Genomic DNA, 23358 nt, shown 5'->3' with positions numbered 1-23358 from the left:
TATAAACCCCAACCATCAAACCTACCTAGTGATTTCTCTGTTGGACTAGATCAAAGTCCATATCCAGCTACTATAAACCCCTACCATCAAACCTACCTAGTGATTTCTCTGTTGGACTAGATCAAAGTCCATATCCAGCTACTATAAACCCCAACCATCAAACCTACCAAGTGATTTCTCTGTTGGACTAGATCAAAGTCCATATCCAGCTACTATAAACCCCAACCATCAAACCTACCTAGTGATTTCTCTGTTGGACTAGATCAAAGTCCATATCCAGCTACTATAAACCCCTACCATCAAACCTACCTAGTGATTTCTCTGTTGGACTAGATCAAAGTCCATATCCAGCTACTATAAACCCCAACCATCAAACCTACCTAGTGATTTCTCTGTTGGACTAGATCAAAGTCCATATCCAGCTACTATAAACCCCTACCATCAAACCTACCTAGCGATTTCTCTGTTGGACTAGATCAAAGTCCATATCCAGCTACTATAAACCCCTACCATCAAACCTACCTAGTGATTTCTCTGTTGGACTAGATCAAAGTCCATATCCAGCTACTATAAACCCCTACCATCAAACCTACCTAGTGATTTCTCTGTTGGACTAGATCAAAGTCCATATCCAGCTACTATAAACCCCAACCATCAAACCTACCTAGTGATTTCTCTGTTGGACTAGATCAAAGTCCATATCCAGCTACTATAAACCCCTACCATCAAACCTACCTAGTGATTTCTCTGTTGGACTAGATCAAAGTCCATATCCAGCTACTATAAACCCCTACCATCAAACCTACCTAGTGATTTCTCTGTTGGACTAGATCAAAGTCCATATTCAGCTACTATAAACCCCAACCATCAAACCTACCTAGTGATTTCTCTGTTGGACTAGATCAAAGTCCATATCCAGCTACTATAAACCCCAACCATCAAACCTACCAAGTGATTTCTCTGTTGGACTAGATCAAAGTCCATATCCAGCTACTATAAACCCCAACCATCAAACCTACCAAGTGATTTCTCTGTTGGACTAGATCAAAGTCCATATCCAGCTACTATAAACCCCTACCATCAAACCTACCTAGTGATTTCTCTGTTGGACTAGATCAAAGTCCATATCCAGCTACTATAAACCCCAACCATCAAACCTACCTAGTGATTTCTCTGTTGGACTAGATCAAAGTCCATATCCAGCTACTATAAACCCCTACCATCAAACCTACCTAGTGATTTCTCTGTTGGACTAGATCAAAGTCCATATCCAGCTACTATAAACCCCAACCATCAAACCTACCTAGTGATTTCTCTGTTGGACTAGATCAAAGTCCATATCCAGCTACTATAAACCCCTACCATCAAACCTACCTAGTGATTTCTCTGTTGGACTAGATCAAAGTCCATATCCATCTACTATAAACCCCTACCATCAAACCTACCTAGTGATTTCTCTGTTGGACTAGATCAAAGTCCATATCCAGCTACTATAAACCCCAACCATCAAACCTACCTAGTGATTTCTCTGTTGGACTAGATCAAAGTCCATATCCAGCTACTATAAACCCCTACCATCAAACCTACCTAGTGATTTCTCTGTTGGACTAGATCAAAGTCCATATCCAGCTACTATAAACCCCAACCATCAAACCTACCTAGTGATTTCTCTGTTGGACTAGATCAAAGTCCATATCCAGCTACTATAAACCCCTACCATCAAACCTACCTAGTGATTTCTCTGTTGGACTAGATCAAAGTCCATATCCAGCTACTATAAACCCCAACCATCAAACCTACCAAGTGATTTCTCTGTTGGACTAGATCAAAGTCCATATCCAGCTACTATAAACCCCTACCATCAAACCTACCTAGTGATTTCTCTGTTGGACTAGATCAAAGTCCATATCCAGCTACTATAAACCCCTACCATCAAACCTACCTAGTGATTTCTCTGTTGGACTAGATCAAAGTCCATATCCAGCTACTATAAACCCCTACCATCAAACCTACCTAGTGATTTCTCTGTTGGACTAGATCAAAGTCCATATCCAGCTACTATAAACCCCTACCATCAAACCTACCTAGTGATTTCTCTGTTGGACTAGATCAAAGTCCATATCCAGCTACTATAAACCCCTACCATCAAACCTACCTAGTGATTTCTCTGTTGGACTAGATCAAAGTCCATATCCAGCTACTATAAACCCCTACTATCAAACCTACCTAGTGATTTCTCTGTTGGACTAGATCAAAGTCCATATCCAGCTACTATAAACCCCTACCATCAAACCTACCTAGTGATTTCTCTGTTGGACTAGATCAAAGTCCATATCCAGCTACTATAAACCCCTACCATCAAACCTACCTAGTGATTTCTCTGTTGGACTAGATCAAAGTCCATATCCAGCTACTATAAACCCCTACCATCAAACCTACCAAGTGATTTCTCTGTTGGACTAGATCAAAGTCCATATCCAGCTACTATAAACCCCTACCATCAAACCTACCTAGTGATTTCTCTGTTGGACTAGATCAAAGTCCATATTCAGCTACTATAAACCCCAACCATCAAACCTACCAAGTGATTTCTCTGTTGGACTAGATCAAAGTCCATATCCAGCTACTATAAACCCCTACCATCAAACCTACCTAGTGATTTCTCTGTTGGACTAGATCAAAGTCCATATCCAGCTACTATAAACCCCTACCATCAAACCTACCTAGTGATTTCTCTGTTGGACTAGATCAAAGTCCATATCCAGCTACTATAAACCCCTACCATCAAACCTACCTAGTGATTTCTCTGTTGGACTAGATCAAAGTCCATATCCAGCTACTATAAACCCCTACCATCAAACCTACCTAGTGATTTCTCTGTTGGACTAGATCAAAGTCCATATCCAGCTACTATAAACCCCTACCATCAAACCTACCTAGTGATTTCTCTGTTGGACTAGATCAAAGTCCATATCCAGCTACTATAAACCCCTACCATCAAACCTACCTAGTGATTTCTCTGTTGGACTAGATCAAAGTCCATATCCAGCTACTATAAACCCCAACCATCAAACCTACCAAGTGATTTCTCTGTTGGACTAGATCAAAGTCCATATTCAGCTACTATAAACCCCAACCATCAAACCTACCTAGTGATTTCTCTGTTGGACTAGATCAAAGTCCATATCCAGCTACTATAAACCCCAACCATCAAACCTACCAAGTGATTTCTCTGTTGGACTAGATCAAAGTCCATATCCAGCTACTATAAACCCCAACCATCAAACCTACCAAGTGATTTCTCTGTTGGACTAGATCAAAGTCCATATTCAGCTACTATAAACCCCAACCATCAAACCTACCTAGTGATTTCTCTGTTGGACTAGATCAAAGTCCATATCCAGCTACTATAAACCCCTACCATCAAACCTACCTAGTGATTTCTCTGTTGGACTAGATCAAAGTCCATATCCAGCTACTATAAACCCCAACCATCAAACCTACCAAGTGATTTCTCTGTTGGACTAGATCAAAGTCCATATCCAGCTACTATAAACCCCAACCATCAAACCTACCTAGTGATTTCTCTGTTGGACTAGATCAAAGTCCATATCCAGCTACTATAAACCCCTACCATCAAACCTACCTAGTGATTTCTCTGTTGGACTAGATCAAAGTCCATATCCAGCTACTATAAACCCCTACCATCAAACCTACCTAGTGATTTCTCTGTTGGACTAGATCAAAGTCCATATCCAGCTACTATAAACCCCTACCATCAAACCTACCTAGTGATTTCTCTGTTGGACTAGATCAAAGTCCATATCCAGCTACTATAAACCCCAACCATCAAACCTACCTAGTGATTTCTCTGTTGGACTAGATCAAAGTCCATATCCAGCTACTATAAACCCCTACCATCAAACCTACCTAGTGATTTCTCTGTTGGACTAGATCAAAGTCCATATTCAGCTACTATAAACCCCAACCATCAAACCTACCAAGTGATTTCTCTGTTGGACTAGATCAAAGTCCATATCCAGCTACTATAAACCCCAACCATCAAACCTACCAAGTGATTTCTCTGTTGGACTAGATCAAAGTCCATATCCAGCTACTATAAACCCCTACCATCAAACCTACCAAGTGATTTCTCTGTTGGACTAGATCAAAGTCCATATCCAGCTACTATAAACCCCTACCATCAAACCTACCTAGTGATTTCTCTGTTGGACTAGATCAAAGTCCATATCCAGCTACTATAAACCCCAACCATCAAACCTACCTAGTGATTTCTCTGTTGGACTAGATCAAAGTCCATATCCAGCTACTATAAACCCCAACCATCAAACCTACCTAGTGATTTCTCTGTGGGACTAGATCAAAGTCCATATTCAGCTACTATAAACCCCTACCATCAAACCTACCTAGTGATTTCTCTGTTGGACTAGATCAAAGTCCATATCCAGCTACTATAAACCCCTACCATCAAACCTACCTAGTGATTTCTCTGTTGGACTAGATCAAAGTCCATATCCAGCTACTATAAACCCCTACCATCAAACCTACCTAGTGATTTCTCTGTTGGACTAGATCAAAGTCCATATCCAGCTACTATAAACCCCTACCATCAAACCTACCAAGTGATTTCTCTGTTGGACTAGATCAAAGTCCATATCCAGCTACTATAAACCCCAACCATCAAACCTACCTAGTGATTTCTCTGTTGGACTAGATCAAAGTCCATATTCAGCTACTATAAACCCCAACCATCAAACCTACCTAGTGATTTCTCTGTTGGACTAGATCAAAGTCCATATCCAGCTACTATAAACCCCTACCATCAAACCTACCTAGTGATTTCTCTGTTGGACTAGATCAAAGTCCATATCCAGCTACTATAAACCCCTACCATCAAACCTACCTAGTGATTTCTCTGTTGGACTAGATCAAAGTCCATATTCAGCTACTATAAACCCCTACCATCAAACCTACCTAGTGATTTCTCTGTTGGACTAGATCAAAGTCCATATCCAGCTACTATAAACCCCAACCATCAAACCTACCAAGTGATTTCTCTGTTGGACTAGATCAAAGTCCATATCCAGCTACTATAAACCCCAACCATCAAACCTACCAAGTGATTTCTCTGTTGGACTAGATCAAAGTCCATATCCAGCTACTATAAACCCCAACCATCAAACCTACCAAGTGATTTCTCTGTTGGACTAGATCAAAGTCCATATCCAGCTACTATAAACCCCTACCATCAAACCTACCTAGTGATTTCTCTGTTGGACTAGATCAAAGTCCATATCCAGCTACTATAAACCCCTACCATCAAACCTACCTAGTGATTTCTCTGTTGGACTAGATCAAAGTCCATATCCAGCTACTATAAACCCCTACCATCAAACCTACCTAGTGATTTCTCTGTTGGACTAGATCAAAGTCCATATCCAGCTACTATAAACCCCAACCATCAAACCTACCAAGTGATTTCTCTGTTGGACTAGATCAAAGTCCATATCCAGCTACTATAAACCCCTACCATCAAACCTACCAAGTGATTTCTCTGTTGGACTAGATCAAAGTCCATATCCAGCTACTATAAACCCCTACCACCAAACCTATCAAGTGATTTCTCTGTTGGACTAGATCAAAGTCCATATCCAGCTACTATAAACCCCTACCACCAAACCTATCAAGTGATTTCTCTGTTGGACTAGATCAAAGTCCATATCCAGCTACTATAAACCCCTACCATCAAACCTACCTAGTGATTTCTCTGTTGGACTAGATCAAAGTCCATATCCAGCTACTATAAACCCCAACCACCAAACCTACCTAGTGATTTCTCTGTTGGACTAGATCAAAGTCCATATCCAGCTACTATAAACCCCTACCACCAAACCTACCTAGTGATTTCTCTGTTGGACTAGATCAAAGTCCATATCCAGCTACTATAAACCCCTACCACCAAACCTATCAAGTGATTTCTCTGTTGGACTAGATCAAAGTCCATATCCAGCTACTATAAACCCCTACCATCAAACCTACCTAGTGATTTCTCTGTTGGACTAGATCAAAGTCCATATCCAGCTACTATAAACCCCAACCACCAAACCTACCTAGTGATTTCTCTGTTGGACTAGATCAAAGTCCATATCCAGCTACTATAAACCCCTACCACCAAACCTACCTAGTGATTTCTCTGTTGGACTAGATCAAAGTCCATATCCAGCTACTATAAACCCCAACCACCAAACCTACCTAGTGATTTCTCTGTTGGACTAGATCAAAGTCCATATCCAGCTACTATAAACCCCTACCACCAAACCTACCTAGTGATTTCTCTGTTGGACTAGATCAAAGTCCATATCCAGCTACTATAAACCCCTACCACCAAACCTACCTAGTGATTTCTCTGTTGGACTAGATCAAAGTCCATATCCAGCTACTATAAACCCCTACCACCAAACCTACCTAGTGATTTCTCTGTTGGACTAGATCAAAGTCCATATCCAGCTACTATAAACCCCTACCATCAAACCTACCTAGTGATTTCTCTGTTGGACCAGATCAAAGTCCATATCCAGCTACTATAAACCCCTACCATCAAACCTACCTAGTGATTTCTCTGTTGGACTAGATCAAAGTCCATATCCAGCTACTATAAACCCCAACCATCAAACCTACCTAGTGATTTCTCTGTTGGACTAGATCAAAGTCCATATCCAGCTACTATAAACCCCTACCACCAAACCTACCTAGTGATTTCTCTGTTGGACTAGATCAAAGTCCATATCCAGCTACTATAAACCCCAACCATCAAACCTACCAAGTGATTTCTCTGTTGGACTAGATCAAAGTCCATATCCAGCTACTATAAACCCCTACCACCAAACCTACCTAGTGATTTCTCTGTTGGACTAGATCAAAGTCCATATCCAGCTACTATAAACCCCTACCACCAAACCTACCTAGTGATTTCTCTGTTGGACTAGATCAAAGTCCATATCCAGCTACTATAAACCCCTACCATCAAACCTACCTAGTGATTTCTCTGTTGGACCAGATCAAAGTCCATATCCAGCTACTATAAACCCCTACCATCAAACCTACCTAGTGATTTCTCTGTTGGACTAGATCAAAGTCCATATCCAGCTACTATAAACCCCAACCATCAAACCTACCTAGTGATTTCTCTGTTGGACTAGATCAAAGTCCATATCCAGCTACTATAAACCCCTACCATCAAACCTACCTAGTGATTTCTCTGTTGGACTAGATCAAAGTCCATATCCAGCTACTATAAACCCCTACCATCAAACCTAGCTAGTGATTTCTCTGTTGGACTAGATCAAAGTCCATATCCAGCTACTATAAACCCCTACCATCAACCTACCTAGTGATTTCTCTGTTGGACTAGATCAAAGTCCATATCCAGCTACTATAAACCCCTACCATCAAACCTAGCTAGTGATTTCTCTGTTGGACTAGATCAAAGTTGCCACAGCACAGACAGTGCCAGAGATCCTGCTCCCCCCATATGTGGAAGTAATGAGCTCTACCCAGATCAAAGTGCTGGCCCAGCCACCAGGTGACCCCAATGGGGTCATTCAGTCCTACACAATCTACATCAGAGGTGTGGACCAGGTCTTCAACTCAACCAGCCCACAAGAATTTATTATCCAAGGTTGGTGCTACACAGTATATCAAAACTTAAATCATTTGTTTAACTTGAGGCCAAACATTAGAGCTTTCAAATTTTTATAATTTGAGTTGATTTACACAGTTTTTTATACATATAAAGTGAAAAAGTTCCCTTTTCAAAAGTAGAGTTCACATGTTTCTGTGACCTCGGCATATGAAGAGATAGTGTGGTCAGCACTATGCCCAGACATCTTTACTTTACCTATTGTGAGTTAGGTACCCATCAGAGTTGGGTGGACTTAGGGACAGTCTACTGATTTGAACCAGGATTCAAACTGGAGACTTACGGGTTAGCAGTCCAGCTCTCTACCGCTAGACTACTCTGTCCCATTTTAAACATATCAGGCTGATTTAATTATGATCCACTCCAGACACATGGTTAAAAAAAATTTCCATTTTAGAACAGTATTTTACATGTACATTTCCTAAATTATTACATATGTTGCATAAGTCCTGGTTTAGACAGTAACACTTAATATTTGTACAGTTATAAAATGTTTAATGCTTACAAGTATTTAGATCTGGGGGATGCTATTAAAATAAAAATGTGAAATGCCTCTGATTAGATCTGACACCATTCACCAACTACACTGTGATGATGAAAGTCTGTACTGTTGTAGGCTGCTCTGTCAGCCCTAATGTCACTGTAACTACCATGGAGGATTTGCCTCAAGGTCCGTTTCTAGTCTTGTTAACTTATACAAATTTCTATACATAACTAATCTCTTAGCTAATTGGTTTGTACTGTAGACTGTCTACATATTGTCTTTATCTTACATTACTAATTTCTTAGCTAATTTGTTTGTACTGTAGACTGTCTACATCTTGTCTTTATCTTCCATAACTAATCTCTTAGCTAATTGGTTTCTATTGTAGACTGTTCCCATAAAATTACCACTAAAATAATCAAACCCTTAAGTCAGTTATTTTGTCGCTTGTTGTTCACCCCAGGCCTGTCCCCACCCAGGATAATTGTCATCAACTCTAGGACCATTGATGTATACTGGAAAGCTCCCAACCAAACAAATGGCATCCTGCTGGGATACAAACTTATACAGGTTCAATCATTGGCTTCAAATATATAAAAGCTGAAATGTATTAAGAAAATTTTATCAAAGTCCTACACGTTTGTTTTTAGTTCTGCCTGATTGAAATAATACTTACAATGGACATTATTTACTGTTTTTAGTTCTGCCTGGTTGAGATAATACTTACAATGGACATTATTTAGGTTCAAGCTTTTAAAAGATGAGGTTTCACTTTTCTTAGACCAGACCAACACCAGTGACACAGGTGTATTTTGGGATGAACACCATGCTCAGGTTGTCTTCACTGACCCCTGGTCAGTCGTACATGTACCAGCTGGAGGTCCAGAATAATGCTGGCTCTGTGACCAGTACACCCAGGGAGATTGTCATGCCAGTGGTAGCACCATTCACTGTACCACCGCCACAGGTTTGAGGCCGGGTTAATTTTTTTATTGATTAGACATAACTTGTGTACCATGGCTACATTATAAATAACAAGGACACAACTTGTGTTTAAATAGAATTACTTCTTAATTTAGACACACTTTGTGTTCATATAGCTCAATATTTCCAATACGCCTGCTTGCCAAATGTTAAACCTGCAATCAGCTAATAATGTGACTTGTTATAAAAAATGTTGTTGTTTACAGTCTGTGGAAGTTTTAAGCTCCACATCTGTCAGGGTCAGCTAAAATTGTAACTTGTTATAAAAAATTGTTGTTGTTTACAGTCTGTGGAAGTTTTAAGCTCCACGTCTGTCAGGGTCAGCTAAAATTGTAACTTGTTATAAAAAATTGTTGTTGTTTACAGTCTGTGGAAGTTTTAAGCTCCACGTCTGTCAGGGTCAGCTAAAATTGTAACTTGTTATAAAAAATTGTTGTTGTTTACAGTCTGTGGAAGTGTTAAGCTCCACGTCTGTCAGGGTCACATGGCGGCCAATCACATCAGACCAGGGGGAGATTGATGGTTACAGAGTTCTGCTCAACTCTGGACTGGACACAGAGGTAAGTTGCTTTGTCCTTAGTGTTGAGACTAAAATAATAATATGAATTAAACAGAATACTTTTTACAGAACGAGCCATATTACATGTTAACATACTATTCTCACTTGTCTGTATTTGACTTGCCAGATGCCTATTTTTATCATAAGTGCTTTCCTATGTCCTACTTTGTACTGCTGTAGTAGCCCATATTTGAGTTGGCTGACCAAAATATAATTACTGCAGATTGTTAACTAATGAAAGTGATTAAGTAAACTCCCAGTTAATGATAGACATTTTGCTGCTGTAGGTTGAGAGGGGTGTGGGCCTTGCAACATCCATTGACATCTCCCCGTTACTGCCATTCACCCAATACGAGGTCAGGCTCCAGGCCTGTCTGCGTAATGTCCTCAATGGTTGTGGCACCAGCAATGGGACAGTGGTGACCACCCTGGAGGACGTGCCCCGCGGCATGCTGCCCCCCCAGCTGACACCTGTCTCCTACAACACCATCAGTGTGGAGTGGAAGCCCCCCACTGTCCCCAACGGCATCATCAGCAAGTACATGATCTATCAGAGGACTCCAGGGGTAATCTCTGCAGTGCTGGTCAATGATGTGGCTGGTACCACCCTACAGTTCACACATTCTGGTGGTAACCTTAAGCCTTACCAGCTGTATGAATACCAGGTTAGCTTTTAACTTTTTACAATATCAGAAAAAATACTAACCTAAAAGTAGCCCTCTAAAATTTAATTAAATTAAATACCTTTCTTTAAAATTTTTGTAAGAGTACACTATATGATGCATCCATAAGATATAACTTTGTTTTCATATGAAATGACTGGCATTTGACCTCTAACAGGTGATTGCCTTCAACTCAAAAGGACAAGCTGAAAGTGGGTGGTCAACTGTTAGAACATTAGAGTCCACACCCATTGGTTTAAACCCCCCAACTGTCAATTTAATCAGCAGCTATGGAGTTTCCCTGTCCTGGACACCCCCCTCCAGTCCAAATGGGATCATCCAAGAGTACAGGATCTACTATAGACTGAGCTCACTGGGTGTCAGTGCTGAGGTGTACATCAGTGTAGGGGGTAATGTGACTAGCACTTTACTCAGTGGGCTGGAAGCTTATTCCAACTACTTACTGTCTCTGGAAGCTGGGAATGTGGCTGGGAGTGTCAGGTCCACAGCTGTGAGGGTGACCACGAAGGAAGGCTACCCATCAGGACTGTCTGACTTCAGGGTGGAGAAGGTCACAGCTGGTACCTCAGTCATTCTAAGCTGGAGCCCTCCACAGAAACCTAATGGGGTTATAACCACATACAGGATCTACGAAGTTGGCTCAGATGTGCCCCTGTACAGTGGAGCTGCCCAGTTGTTTGAGTTCCGACGTCTGCAGCCTTACACACAGTACCTGGTCAAGCTGGAAGCCTGTACCAGTGTTGGCTGTAGTCTGGGCAGAGTCCAGTCCTTTTACACAGCGGAGGTCCCCCCTGCATCCCAGCCTAGTCCAGTTATCAACAAGGTCAATGGCACCAATGTCCAGCTCTTCTGGACACCTCCTATTAATCCTAATGGAATCATTACATCTTATGAAGTTCTCAGACTTGCCAGTACCAACAGACGCAGAAGGGACATTGGCCACGTCAGTAGACATGATGAAAGGGGCATTGACCATCTCATGGTCAATAGACATGAAAGGGACATTGACTACCCAGATTTTAATACCACAAATAACAAAGACACAATAGGACAGTATGAACTTTGCCCTCACGTAATAAATTTCCAGTATTTTGAAGGCTGGCCACTGATGTCAATGCACCATAGTGATGGCTTTAACAACTTTGTAATGGAGTCTAATGGACGCCCCAGACGCCAGACAGTCACAGTTCCTCAGGTTGTGTACAGAACCACAGACACAACCCAAGACAACTACACATACACGGACTCTGGCTTACAGCCGTACAAGACGTACCAGTACAGCATCAGAGCATCCAATGCTCTGGGCTTCACAGACTCACCATGGCAGACAGTGACCACACAACAAGCTGCGCCGGACGGTGTCCAGCCCCCAGTCCTGTCCTACATAGACAACAGCATCAACAGCCTGCGTGTGGCCTGGTCCCCGCCCACCGAGCTGAATGGAGTCCTGCTGTGGTACCTGGTCCAGAGAAACTCTAGCCTCCCCCTGTCTTTCCAGCCTGACAGTGAGCGTCAGTTTGTGGACACTGGGCTTACGGCGTACACCGTCTACACCTACAGACTGACCGCCTGCACTGGTGGGGGCTGCACCACAAGTGAGCCAGCAACCATCAGAACTTTAGAGGCCGCACCATTTTTGGTGGCTCCTCCAACAGTGGAGGTCCTGAGTTCTACAGCCTTGAGGTTGTCCTGGAAGCCCCCAGACCTGAGCAATGGTGAGATGAAGCAGTACAGGCTCAAGATGGACGGGGCTGTGGTCTACACTGGGCTGGATGTGGCCTATGTTGTCTCAGGACTGGCTCCATATCAACAGCATGTTTTCACAGTCACTGCCTGCACTAATGGAGGGTGTACTGAGTCAGGGGAGGTCACTGGCAGAACTGATGATGCCCCACCCACTGGGTTGTCTGCCCCACTGCCTAGAGTCATTAGTTCTACTGCCATTGAAGTCACATGGACCGCACCCAACCGTCCCAATGGGGTAATTTCTTCATATGAACTGAGACGAGATGGTCGCCTGATCTACACCAACAGCATAGCCCTCTCTGACATTCTGGCTCTGTCTTTTACTGACAACAACCTTGAGCCTGGGGAGGAGTATTCTTATGTTGTAGTGGCCAGGAATAGGTCTGTTATCCTTGCTTATAAATTATACATTTATATTTTCATTTCATTTCTACTTAGCCTAGCTATAAATAGTGTGTTGAAAATAAAAGCTAGTTGTGAGTAAAATTTGTAAAAATATGTCCTGTGTCCCCAGAAAAGGCAGCGTGGAGAGTAGCCCAGCCAAAGCCATGACTTACTCCAGCTCTCCCACTGGTCTGGCTGCCCCAACACTCACACCTATTTCCTCCACCTCCATCAAGGTCGACTGGCTCCCCCCTGCCAACCCTAATGGTCAACTGACCAACTATTCCATCTATGAAGGTCAGTTTAAGCACATTTTTTATAAAATGGAAAAAAATTAATCTTATATTCGAACTAATAGTCCTCTGCTTAAAGATCATATAATTCTTAAAATTGCTTACTAACAGCCTAATCTTCACTGTTGAACCAATCAAATAACATGTTACTAACAGCTTAATATTCCCTTTTGAACCAATCAAATAACATGTTACTAACGACTTAATCTTCCCCATTGAACCAATGAAATAACATTTTACTAACAACTTAATCTTCCCTGTTGAACCAATCAAATAACATGTTACTAATAGCCTAATCTTCACTGTTGAACCAATGAAATAACATGTTACTAACGACCTAATCTTCCCTGTTGAACCAATGAAATAACATGTTACTAACAACTTAATCTTCCCTGTTGAACTAAGGGACCCGCCTGGTGTACTCTGGCCCCTCCACCCAGCTGAGCTACACTGTCCCAGGGCTCCAGTACTTCACCTCCTACAGCTTCAGGGTAGAGGCCTGCACTAGTCGGGGCTGTCTACTCAGTCAGCCAGCTGTCAACACGACCCTGCCAGCCATCCCTGAAGGTCAGCCTGCCCCAGCGCTGGTGGCCCTGGCCAATGAACAGGGAGCTCACACAGGCGTGCTGGTGTCCTGGGATCCTCCAGCCAAACCTAATGGGATCATTACATCATACGAGGTCCAGAGGAGGAACATCTTGAGTGGTAACTCTTTGTTCTGTGGCAGGGTGGTGCATGTCTTGCTGGGTGGGGCATGTCTTGCTGGGTGGGGGATGTCTTGCTGGGTGGGGGATGTCTTGCTGGGTGGGGCATGTCTTGCTGGGTAGGGCATGTCTTGCTGGGTGGGGCATGTCTTGCTGGGTGGGGCATGTCTTGCTGGGTGGGGCATGTCTTGCTGGGTAGAGCATGTCTTGCTGGGTGGTGCATGGCTGGTAGAGTAGGGCATGTCTTGCTGGGTGGGGTGTGGCTGGTAGAGTAGGGCATGTCTTGCTGGGTAGAGCATGTCTTGCTGGGTGGTGCATGGCTGGTAGAGTAGGGCATGTCTTGCTGGGTGGGGCGTGGCTGGTAGAGTAGGGCATGTCTTGCTGGGTGGGGCATGGCTGGTAGAGTAGGGCATGTCTTGCTGGGTGGGGTGTGGCTGGTAGAGTAGGGCATGTCTTGCTGGGTGGGGCGTGGCTGGTAGAGTAGGGCATGTCTTGCTGGGTGGGGCATGTCTTGCTGGGTGGAGCGTGGCTGGTAGAGTAGGGCATGTCTTGCTGGGTGGGGCATGTCTTGCTGGGTGGGGCATGTCTTGCTGGGTGGAGCGTGGCTGGTAGAGTAGGGCATGTCTTGCTGGGTGGGGCATGTCTTGCTGGGTGGAGCGTGGCTGGTAGAGTAGGGCATGTCTTGCTGGGTGGAGCGTGGCTGGTAGAGTAGGGCATGTCTTGCTGGGTGGGGCATGGCTGGTAGAGTAGGGCATGTCTTGCTGGGTGGGGCATGGCTGGTAGAGTAGGGCATGTCTTGCTGGGTGGAGCGTGGCTGGTAGAGTAGGGCATGTCTTGCTGGGTGGGGCATGGCTGGTAGAGTAGGGCATGTCTTGCTGGGTGGAGCGTGGCTGGTAGAGTAGGGCATGTCTTGCTGGGTGGAGCGTGGCTGGTAGAGTAGGGCATGTCTTGCTGGGTGGGGCATGGCTGGTAGAGTAGGGCATGTCTTGCTGGGTGGGGTGTGGCTGGTAGAGTAGGGCATGTCTTGCTGGGTGGGGCATGGCTGGTAGAGTAGGGCATGTCTTGCTGGGTGGGGTGTGGCTGGTAGAGTAGGGCATGTCTTGCTGGGTGGGGTGTGGCTGGTAGAGTAGGGCATGTCTTGCTGGGTGGGGTGTGGCTGGTAGAGTAGGGCATGTCTTGCTGGGTGGAGCGTGGCTGGTAGAGTAGGGCATGTCTTGCTGGGTGGAGCGTGGCTGGTAGAGTAGGGCATGTCTTGCTGGGTGGGGCATGGCTGGTAGAGTAGGGCATGTCTTGCTGGGTGGGGTGTGGCTGGTAGAGTAGGGCATGTCTTGCTGGGTGGGGCATGGCTGGTAGAGTAGGGCATGTCTTGCTGGGTGGGGTGTGGCTGGTAGAGTAGGGCATGTCTTGCTGGGTGGGGTGTGGCTGGTAGAGTAGGGCATGTCTTGCTGGGTGGGGTGTGGCTGGTAGAGTAGGGCATGTCTTGCTGGGTGGGGTGTGGCTGGTAGAGTAGGGCATGTCTTGCTGGGTGGGGCATGTCTTGCTGGGTGGGGCATGTCTTGCTGGGTGGGGCATGTCTTGCTGGGTGGAGCGTGGCTGGTAGAGTAGGGCATGTCTTGCTGGGTGGGGTGTGGCTGGTAGAGTAGGGCATGTCTTGCTGGGTGGGGCATGTCTTGCTGGGTGGGGCATGTCTTGCTGGGTGGGGCGTGGCTGGTAGAGTAGGGCATGTCTTGCTGGGTGGAGCGTGGCTGGTAGAGTAGGGCATGTCTTGCTGGGTGGGGCATGTCTTGCTGGGTGGGGCATGTCTTGCTGGGTGGAGCGTGGCTGGTAGAGTAGGGCATGTCTTGCTGGGTGGGGCATGGCTGGTAGAGTAGGGCATGTCTTGCTGGGTGGGGCATGTCTTGCTGGGTGGGGCATGTCTTGCTGGGTGGAGCGTGGCTGGTAGAGTAGGGCATGTCTTGCTGGGTGGGGCATGGCTGGTAGAGTAGGGCATGTCTTGCTGGGTGGGGCATGTCTTGCTGGGTGGGGCATGTCTTGCTGGGTGGAGCGTGGCTGGTAGAGTAGGGCATGTCTTGCTGGGTGGGGCATGGCTGGTAGAGTAGGGCATGTCTTGCTGGGTGGGGCATGTCTTGCTGGGTGGGGCATGTCTTGCTGGGTGGAGCGTGGCTGGTAGAGTAGGGCATGTCTTGCTGGGTGGGGTGTGGCTGGTAGAGTAGGGCATGTCTTGCTGGGTGGAGCGTGGCTGGTAGAGTAGGGCATGTCTTGCTGGGTGGGGCATGGCTGGTAGAGTAGGGCATGTCTTGCTGGGTGGGGCATGTCTTGCTGGGTCGGGCATGTCTTGCTGGGTGGAGCGTGGCTGGTAGAGTAGGGCATGTCTTGCTGGGTGGGGCATGGCTGGTAGAGTAGGGCATGTCTTGCTGGGTGGGGTGTAGCTGGTAGAGTAGGGCATGGCTGGGAGGGTGGGGCATGGCTGGTAGAGTAGGGCATGTCTTGCTGGGTGGAGCGTGGCTGGTAGAGTAGCGCATGTCTTGCTGGGTGGAGCGTGGCTGGTAGAGTAGGGCATGTCTTGCTGGGTGGAGCGTGGCTGGTAGAGTAGGGCATGTCTTGCTGGGTGGAGCGTGGCTTGCTGGGTGGGGCATGTCTTGCTGGGTGGAGCGTGGCTGGTAGAGTAGGGCATGTCTTGCTGGGTGGGGCATGTCTTGCTGGGTGGAGCGTGGCTGGTAGAGTAGGGCATGTCTTGCTGGGTGGAGCGTGGCTGGTAGAGTAGGGCATGTCTTGCTGGGTGGAGCGTGGCTTGCTGGGTGGGGCATGTCTTGCTGGGTGGAGCGTGGCTGGTAGAGTAGGGCATGTCTTGCTGGGTGGGGCATGTCTTGCTGGGTGGAGCGTGGCTGGTAGAGTAGGGCATGTCTTGCTGGGTGGAGCGTGGCTGGTAGAGTAGGGCATGTCTTGCTGGGTGGAGCGTGGCTGGTAGAGTAGGGCATGTCTTGCTGGGTGGGGCGTGGCTGGTAGAGTAGGGCATGGCTGGGAGGGTGGGGCATGGCTGGTAGAGTAGGGCATGTCTTGCTGGGTGGAGCGTGGCTGGTAGAGTAGGGCATGTCTTGCTGGGTGGAGCGTGGCTGGTAGAGTAGGGCATGTCTTGCTGGGTGGGGTGTGGCTGGTAGAGTAGGGCATGTCTTGCTGGGTGGGGTGTGGCTGGTAGAGTAGGGCATGTCTTGCTGGGTGGGGCATGGCTGGTAGAGTAGGGCATGTCTTGCTGGGTGGGGTGTGGCTGGTAGAGTAGGGCATGTCTTGCTGGGTGGGGCATGTCTTGCTGGTGGGGTGTGGCTGGTAGAGTAGGGCATGTCTTGCTGGGTGGGGTGTGGCTGGTAGAGTAGGGCATGTCTTGCTGGGTGGGGTGTGGCTGGTAGAGTAGGGCATGTCTTGCTGGGTGGGGCATGTCTTGCTGGGTGGGGCATGTCTTGCTGGGTGGGGCATGTCTTGCTGGGTGGGGCATGTCTTGCTGGGTGGGGCATGTCTTGCTGGGTGGGGCATGTCTTGCTGGGTGGGGCATGTCTTGCTGGGTGGGGCGTGGCTGGTAGAGTAGGGCATGTCTTGCTGGGTGGGGCATGTCTTGCTGGTGGGGTGTGGCTGGTAGAGTGGGGCATGTCTTGCTGAATTGACCAAAATTGTCCCTATTATTTATTTATGCTGTTGATGAGTTGACCTGTAGTGACCCTGCTATTTATTTATGATGTGTTGAACTGACCTAAGGTGACCCTTCTATTTATCTATGCATATGTTGAACTGACCTATAGTGACCCTTCTATTTATCTATTCAAGTGTTAAACTGACCTATAGTGACCCTTCTATTTATCTATTCAGGTGCTGAACTGACCTATGGTGACCCTTCTATTTATCTATGCATGTGTTGAACTGACCTATAGTGACCCTTCTATTTATCTATTCAAGTGTTAAACTGACCTATAGTGACCCTTCTATTTATCTATTCAGGTGCTGAACTGACCTATGGTGACCCTTCTATTTATCTATTCAGGTGCTGAACTGACCTTTAGTGACCCTTCTATCTATTCAGGTGCTGAACTGACCTATGGTGACCCTTCTATTTATCTATTCAGGTGCTGAACTGACCTTTAGTGACCCTTCTATCTATTCAGGTGTTGAACTGACCTATGGTGACCCTTCTATTTATCTATTCAGGTGCTGAACTGACCTTTAGTGACCCTTCTATCTATTCAGGTGCTGAACTGACCTATGGTGACCCCGTCCCTGTGGCTAGCACAAGCTTCAGACAGTACATTGACAACTCTACAGACCTGAAGCCCTTCTCCCAGTACCAGTACATGGTCATAGGTGTCAACTCAGTGGGCAAGGTGGCCAGCACATGGTCAACAGTGACCACTAGAGAAGCTCCACCACAGGGGGTCCTGCCACCCATTGTTAATGTAAGACCTGATGGTTTTTTCTACTGGCTGGTCTAGCAAAAAAATATTTTTAATAGGTAGCTTATGTTAAGCTTTTTTTTTAAAGCTATTCTTTTCTATGAACAAATTGAGTTAGGCTTATTTCAGTCTCTGATTAACCCTTGACCTTGTCCACAGTCCAGCACTGCCAACACCATCACAGTGTCCATCCCAAACCCATTAGTCCCTAATGGTCTCATCACTTCATACAGGGTGCTGGTCAACAACACAGTGGTAAGTCAGTCTGATGCTCAGCTACTGGAGTTGGTATAGATTGGTCAATATTGCTCAGTCACTAAGGTTATAATAGAAAGACTGGACAGTTGGAACAGTGTTGATATGAAATATCTCTCAGTTAATGTCATTCTCTATTTATGAGTATGTAATATAATGAATTAAAAACAAACATTACTCAATATACTACTAATGGTTTTTCTTGTTCAAGACTCTTAAACTTAAAATGTAATTGTAATAGGCTTCATATTATATTACAAAATTATTAGTAAGGGACATAAGAGGAGATATTCCTTTTTATAATTGTCACTAGAAGTTGTGGTCCTTTTTCCACACGTCCAAAGTTTTTTTTAGAACTAGTTTTAATCTCATATTATTTTAGGACACTTTAGGTCAGCTTTTGTATATCTGAAATGTTAAGTTTTTCAAGCACGTGATATATTTGTCAAGCACTTGTGTCCATCCCATCCAGGCCTCATCCTCCCCATCATCAAGACAAGCTGTAGTTGGCATGTCAGACCCCCTGCTCCCCTACACCAGCTACCTGCTGCGCTCTCAGGTGTGTACTTCAGGTGGCTGCAGCACCAGTGATGGCCTCATGGCCATAACTGACAGTGCCCGGCCCAGGGGTCTGGCCCCCATCAGGACCACCAGTCTGGCCAATGACAGCGTGGGCCTTGAGTGGTCTCCTCCACAGAATCCAAATGGGAACATTCTCAGGTTGGTAGTAGCCTAATGTTTTATTGTGACAGTCTCAGGTTGGTAGTAGCCCAATGTTTCATTGTGACAGTCTCAGGTTGGTAGTAGCCTAATGTTTCATTGTGACAGTCTCAGGTTGGTTTGGTAGTAGCCTAATGTTTTATTGTGACATTCTCAGGTTGGTAGTAGCCTAATGTTTCATTGTGACATTCTCAGGTTGGTAGTAGCCTAATGTTTTATTGTGACAGTCTCAGGTTGGTAGTAGCCTAATGTTTCATTGTGACAGTCTCAGATTGGTAGTAGCCTAATGTTTCATTGTGACATTCTCAGGTTGGTAGTAGCCTAAGGTTTCATTGTGACATTCTCAGGTTGGTAGTAGCCTAATGTTTCATTGTGACAGCCTCAGGTTGGTTTGGTAGTAGCCTAAGGTTTCATTGTGACATTCTCAGGTTGGTAGTAGCCTAATGTTTTATTGTGACATTCTCAGGTTGGTAGTAGCCTAAGGTTTCATTGTGACATTCTCAGGTTGGTAGTAGCCTAATGTTTCATTGTGACAGCCTCAGGTTGGTAGTAGCCTAAGGTTTCATTGTGACAGCCTCAGGTTGGTAGTAGCCTAAGGTTTCATTGTGACATTCTCAGGTTGGTAGTAGCCTAATGTTTCATTGTGACATTCTCAGGTTGGTAGTAGCCTAATGTTTCATTGTGACATTCTCAGGTTGGTAGTAGCCTAAGGTTTCATTGTGACAGCCTCAGGTTGGTAGTAGCCTAAGGTTTCATTGTGACATTCTCAGGTTGGTAGTAGCCTGTTTCATTATGACAGACATCTCCTCTTTGTTTATTCAGCAATTTTTATGTTTAATTACGGTACCAATCAGTACAGAGTGTTGGGTATGTGATGTGTAGGATATAACAGGACAACACATTTGTATGTCTGGACCCATTGTGTTATCCTATATTACTAAAGCTTGCCTTAACATTTAATGCTTTTAAAGTAGCAGTAGATACATTTTACATCTGTGAGATGTACTTTAAGGAAAGGGTTTAAAAATAGGTTCTGCGCCAATAGCCTTTAAGCACCTTTAAAATAAACCTGTGTAACAAAACAAACCTAAACCTGTGTAACAAAACAAACCTAAACCTGTGTAACAAAACAAACCTAAACCTGTGTAACAAAACAAACCTAAACCTGTGTAACAAAACAAACCTAAACCTGTGTAACAAAACAAACCTAAACCTGTGTAACAAAACAAACCTAAACCTGTGTAACAAAACAAACCTAAACCTGTGTAACAAAACAAACCTAAACCTATGTAACAAAACAAACCTAAACCTATGTAACAAAACAAACCTAAACCTGTGTAACAAAACAAACCTAAACCTGTGTAACAAAACAAACCTAAACCTGTGTAACAAAACAAACCTAAACCTGTGTAACAAAACAAACCTAAACCTGTGTAACAAAACAAACCTAAACCTGTGTTACAAAACAAACCTAAACCTATGTAACAAAACAAACCTAAACCTGTGTAACAAAACAAACCTAAACCTGTGTAACAAAACAAACCTAAACCTATGTAACAAAACAAACCTAAACCTATGTAACAAAACAAACCTAAACCTGTGTAACAAAACAAACCTAAACCTGTGTAACAAAACAAACCTAAACCTGTGTAACAAAACAAACCTAAACCTGTGTAACAAAACAAACCTAAACCTGTGTAACAAAACAAACCTAAACCTGTGTAACAAAACAAACCTAAACCTGTGTAACAAAACAAACCTAAACCTGTGTTACAAAACAAACCTAAACCTGTGTAACAAAACAAACCTAAACCTGTGTAACAAAACAAACCTAAACCTGTGTAACAAAACAAACCTAAACCTGTGTAACTAAACAAACCTAAACCTGTGTAACAAAACAAACCTAAACCTATGTTGACCATGCAGGTATGAGGTATACAAGAGGACCAGCTGCCCACCCACGCCCCAGCCCTTCAACCAGACCTGTATAACAGGAGACACCCTCATTATCTACACTGGACTCAACTTGACCTCAAAGGCAACTGACCTTAACCCTTACACTGCGTATGAGTTTCAGGTTCAGTGCTTCAATGATAAAGGTGGAGCAGACACACCTGATTGGGTTCAGGTGGAGACACTCAAGTCAGGTGAGACATCTGACTGGCTGTGGTAATATATCCTGAGTGATCTTTTCTGGTATTCAATCCATGTATCATTAGTTACCAGCTTTTTAAAATTTCGATCTTTGTAATGTATTTACCCTAATTTCATATCCATCATCATTCAATAAGTAAAAATAATTCAAGCTTCAACACATTTTTGTAAGGATTTATTCTCTCTAATTTCAGCCCCAGTCTACAGCAACTATCCTACACTCAGTAAAAATGGCACTATGGCCATGATATCTTGGCCAAATTCCTTCACATTAAATGGCCGACTGAGAGAATACATTCTCCTGGCTGATGGCAAAGTTATATTCAGAGGTGTCACCACATCAGGGGGTGTGGAGAGGGCAACCAAAACTCAAGGTAGGTCAGAGGTGTCACCACACCAGGGGGGGGGGGGTGGAGAGGTCAATCAAAACTCAAGGTAGGTCAGAGGTGTCAACACATCAGGGGGGGTGGAGGAGAGGGCAACCAAAACTCAAGGTAGGTCAGAGGTGTCACCACATCAGGGGGGGGGGGGTGGAGAGGGCAACCAAAACTCAAGGTAGGTCAGAGGTGTCACCACATCAGGGGAGAGATGAGAGTTACCAGAAATCTAAACTTTTATTTGGCAAATTGAGTAAGTAAAAGTAAAGTGCCCTTTCAAACATAGCCGTCAATGAAACATGTTTCATTGACAAATGAAGGAATAGTGTTGTAAGCACAATACCCAGCCCCCTTACTTTCCCTAATGTGAGTATGGTACCAATTAGAGCTGGGTGGACTCAGGGACATCCTACAAACTGAAGTCTGGGATCCAAACTTGAGACTTCTGGGTTAGTCAAACGCTCTGCCATTCAACAACACTGTCCTATTGCCAAGTAAAATCTCCCATCAATTTTTGTCTGTTTCAGTGGTCAGTTTCATCATCCAGGCTGTGACAGATGTTGGACAAGCAGAGACCCCCAGTATAGTCTTTGATCCTGATGCTGTTGATAATATTGGTATGTTGCAGCTTCTACAGTTAGAAAAAAGTTTGGAGAATTAGCTTTGAGTTTAATTTCATAACGTTTATAACAAACATTTGCTTCCAAAGAGATTTTTTTTTTTGGTCAGCGCAATTTTAAAATGTTACTTATCATTTACTTATCATTTAGCAGACTTGTATTAAATAAAGTCTTTTAGTGCTAGTATATAAAACTAACCCTTTGAACCCTTGGGCTTCTGAGGAAAATGTACACAAAATACTCTCAATAAAAAATGAAAATAAAAAATAAGATTATTTTTATTATTCTAATTGTGGGATTATGGCAAGTACTCTTGTTTAGTATGCCAGTCTTAGCAGGTAGACCCTTCTTTTAGACATAGGTAGGTGTGGACAAAGATAAAAAAGGTGATAATTGGATTTACCAACTATATTTTCATTGTAAATTGCAAATGTCAGGTTCAAAGGGTTAATTGCTATTATACAAACAGCTAACTGCTAGATTGAACTTTTACTATAAAAAGAAGCAAGAGCCTGTGTAAAACATGTAAGGTTGTCTGTACACCAACATGCAGGTACCACCAGTTTGCCCCCAGTGCCAGCAGCCATCTCAAGCTCCACACCTGTCTACCAGGAGGTCTGGTTCATTGTCCTCATGTGTATCCTGGCTCTGGTCATACTCTTTGTCCTGCTGGCCCTCTGTATGAGGTGCACTGGCTCTAGAGAGCCCTACATACGTGAGAGGATGCCACTGACCAGACATGACCAGCGTAACCTGCCTCGGGGCCTGTATGTCATAGATGCAACAGACGGCAGTGTCATTGATGCTAACGTAAGACTATTACAGTGTCATTGATGCTAACGTAAGACTATTACAGTGTCATTGATGCTAACGTAAGACTATTACAGTGTCATTGATGCTAACGTAAGACTATTACAGTGTCATTGATGCTAACGTAAGACTATTACAGTGTCATTGATGCTAACGTAAGACTATTACAGTGTCATTGATGCTAACGTAAGACTATTACAGTGTCATTGATGCTAACGTAAGACTATTACAGTGTCATTGATGCTAACGTAAGACTATTACAGTGTCATTGATGCTAACGTAAGACTATTACAGTGTCATTGATGCTAACGTAAGACTATTACAGTGTCATTGATGCTAACGTAAGACTATTACAGTGTCATTGATGCTAACGTAAGACTATTACAGTGTCATTGATGCTAACGTAAGACTATTACAGTGTCATTGATG

At 44.4% G+C, this 23358-nt stretch overlaps 1 protein-coding gene across 1 annotated transcript in view; it reads left to right on the top strand.

Moving 5' to 3' along the window:
- LOC131941211 (usherin) overlaps positions 1-23358 on the top strand; it is a 91362-nt gene that overhangs the window by 66901 nt on the left and 1103 nt on the right. Inside the window, exons 63-78 of the mRNA XM_059300267.1 lie at positions 7504-7699; positions 8283-8390; positions 8668-8774; positions 8986-9171; positions 9635-9748; positions 10035-10412; positions 10588-12557; positions 12691-12857; positions 13259-13558; positions 17791-17996; positions 18153-18248; positions 18721-18968; positions 20895-21115; positions 21317-21496; positions 22027-22116; positions 22673-22929. Coding sequence (XP_059156250.1) covers positions 7504-7699; positions 8283-8390; positions 8668-8774; positions 8986-9171; positions 9635-9748; positions 10035-10412; positions 10588-12557; positions 12691-12857; positions 13259-13558; positions 17791-17996; positions 18153-18248; positions 18721-18968; positions 20895-21115; positions 21317-21496; positions 22027-22116; positions 22673-22929 — 4824 coding nt within the window. The remainder of the gene's footprint in view (positions 1-7503; positions 7700-8282; positions 8391-8667; positions 8775-8985; positions 9172-9634; positions 9749-10034; positions 10413-10587; positions 12558-12690; positions 12858-13258; positions 13559-17790; positions 17997-18152; positions 18249-18720; positions 18969-20894; positions 21116-21316; positions 21497-22026; positions 22117-22672; positions 22930-23358) is intronic.

The sequence above is a fragment of the Physella acuta genome, unplaced genomic scaffold, assembly GCF_028476545.2.
Source record: "Physella acuta isolate Inbredline_101_S28 unplaced genomic scaffold, ASM2847654v3 ptg000353l, whole genome shotgun sequence".
NCBI classification, from domain to species: Eukaryota; Metazoa; Mollusca; class Gastropoda; family Physidae; genus Physella; species Physella acuta.
The sequence above is the reverse complement of the archived record's forward strand: the minus strand, read 5'-3'. Positions and strand labels throughout refer to the sequence as shown.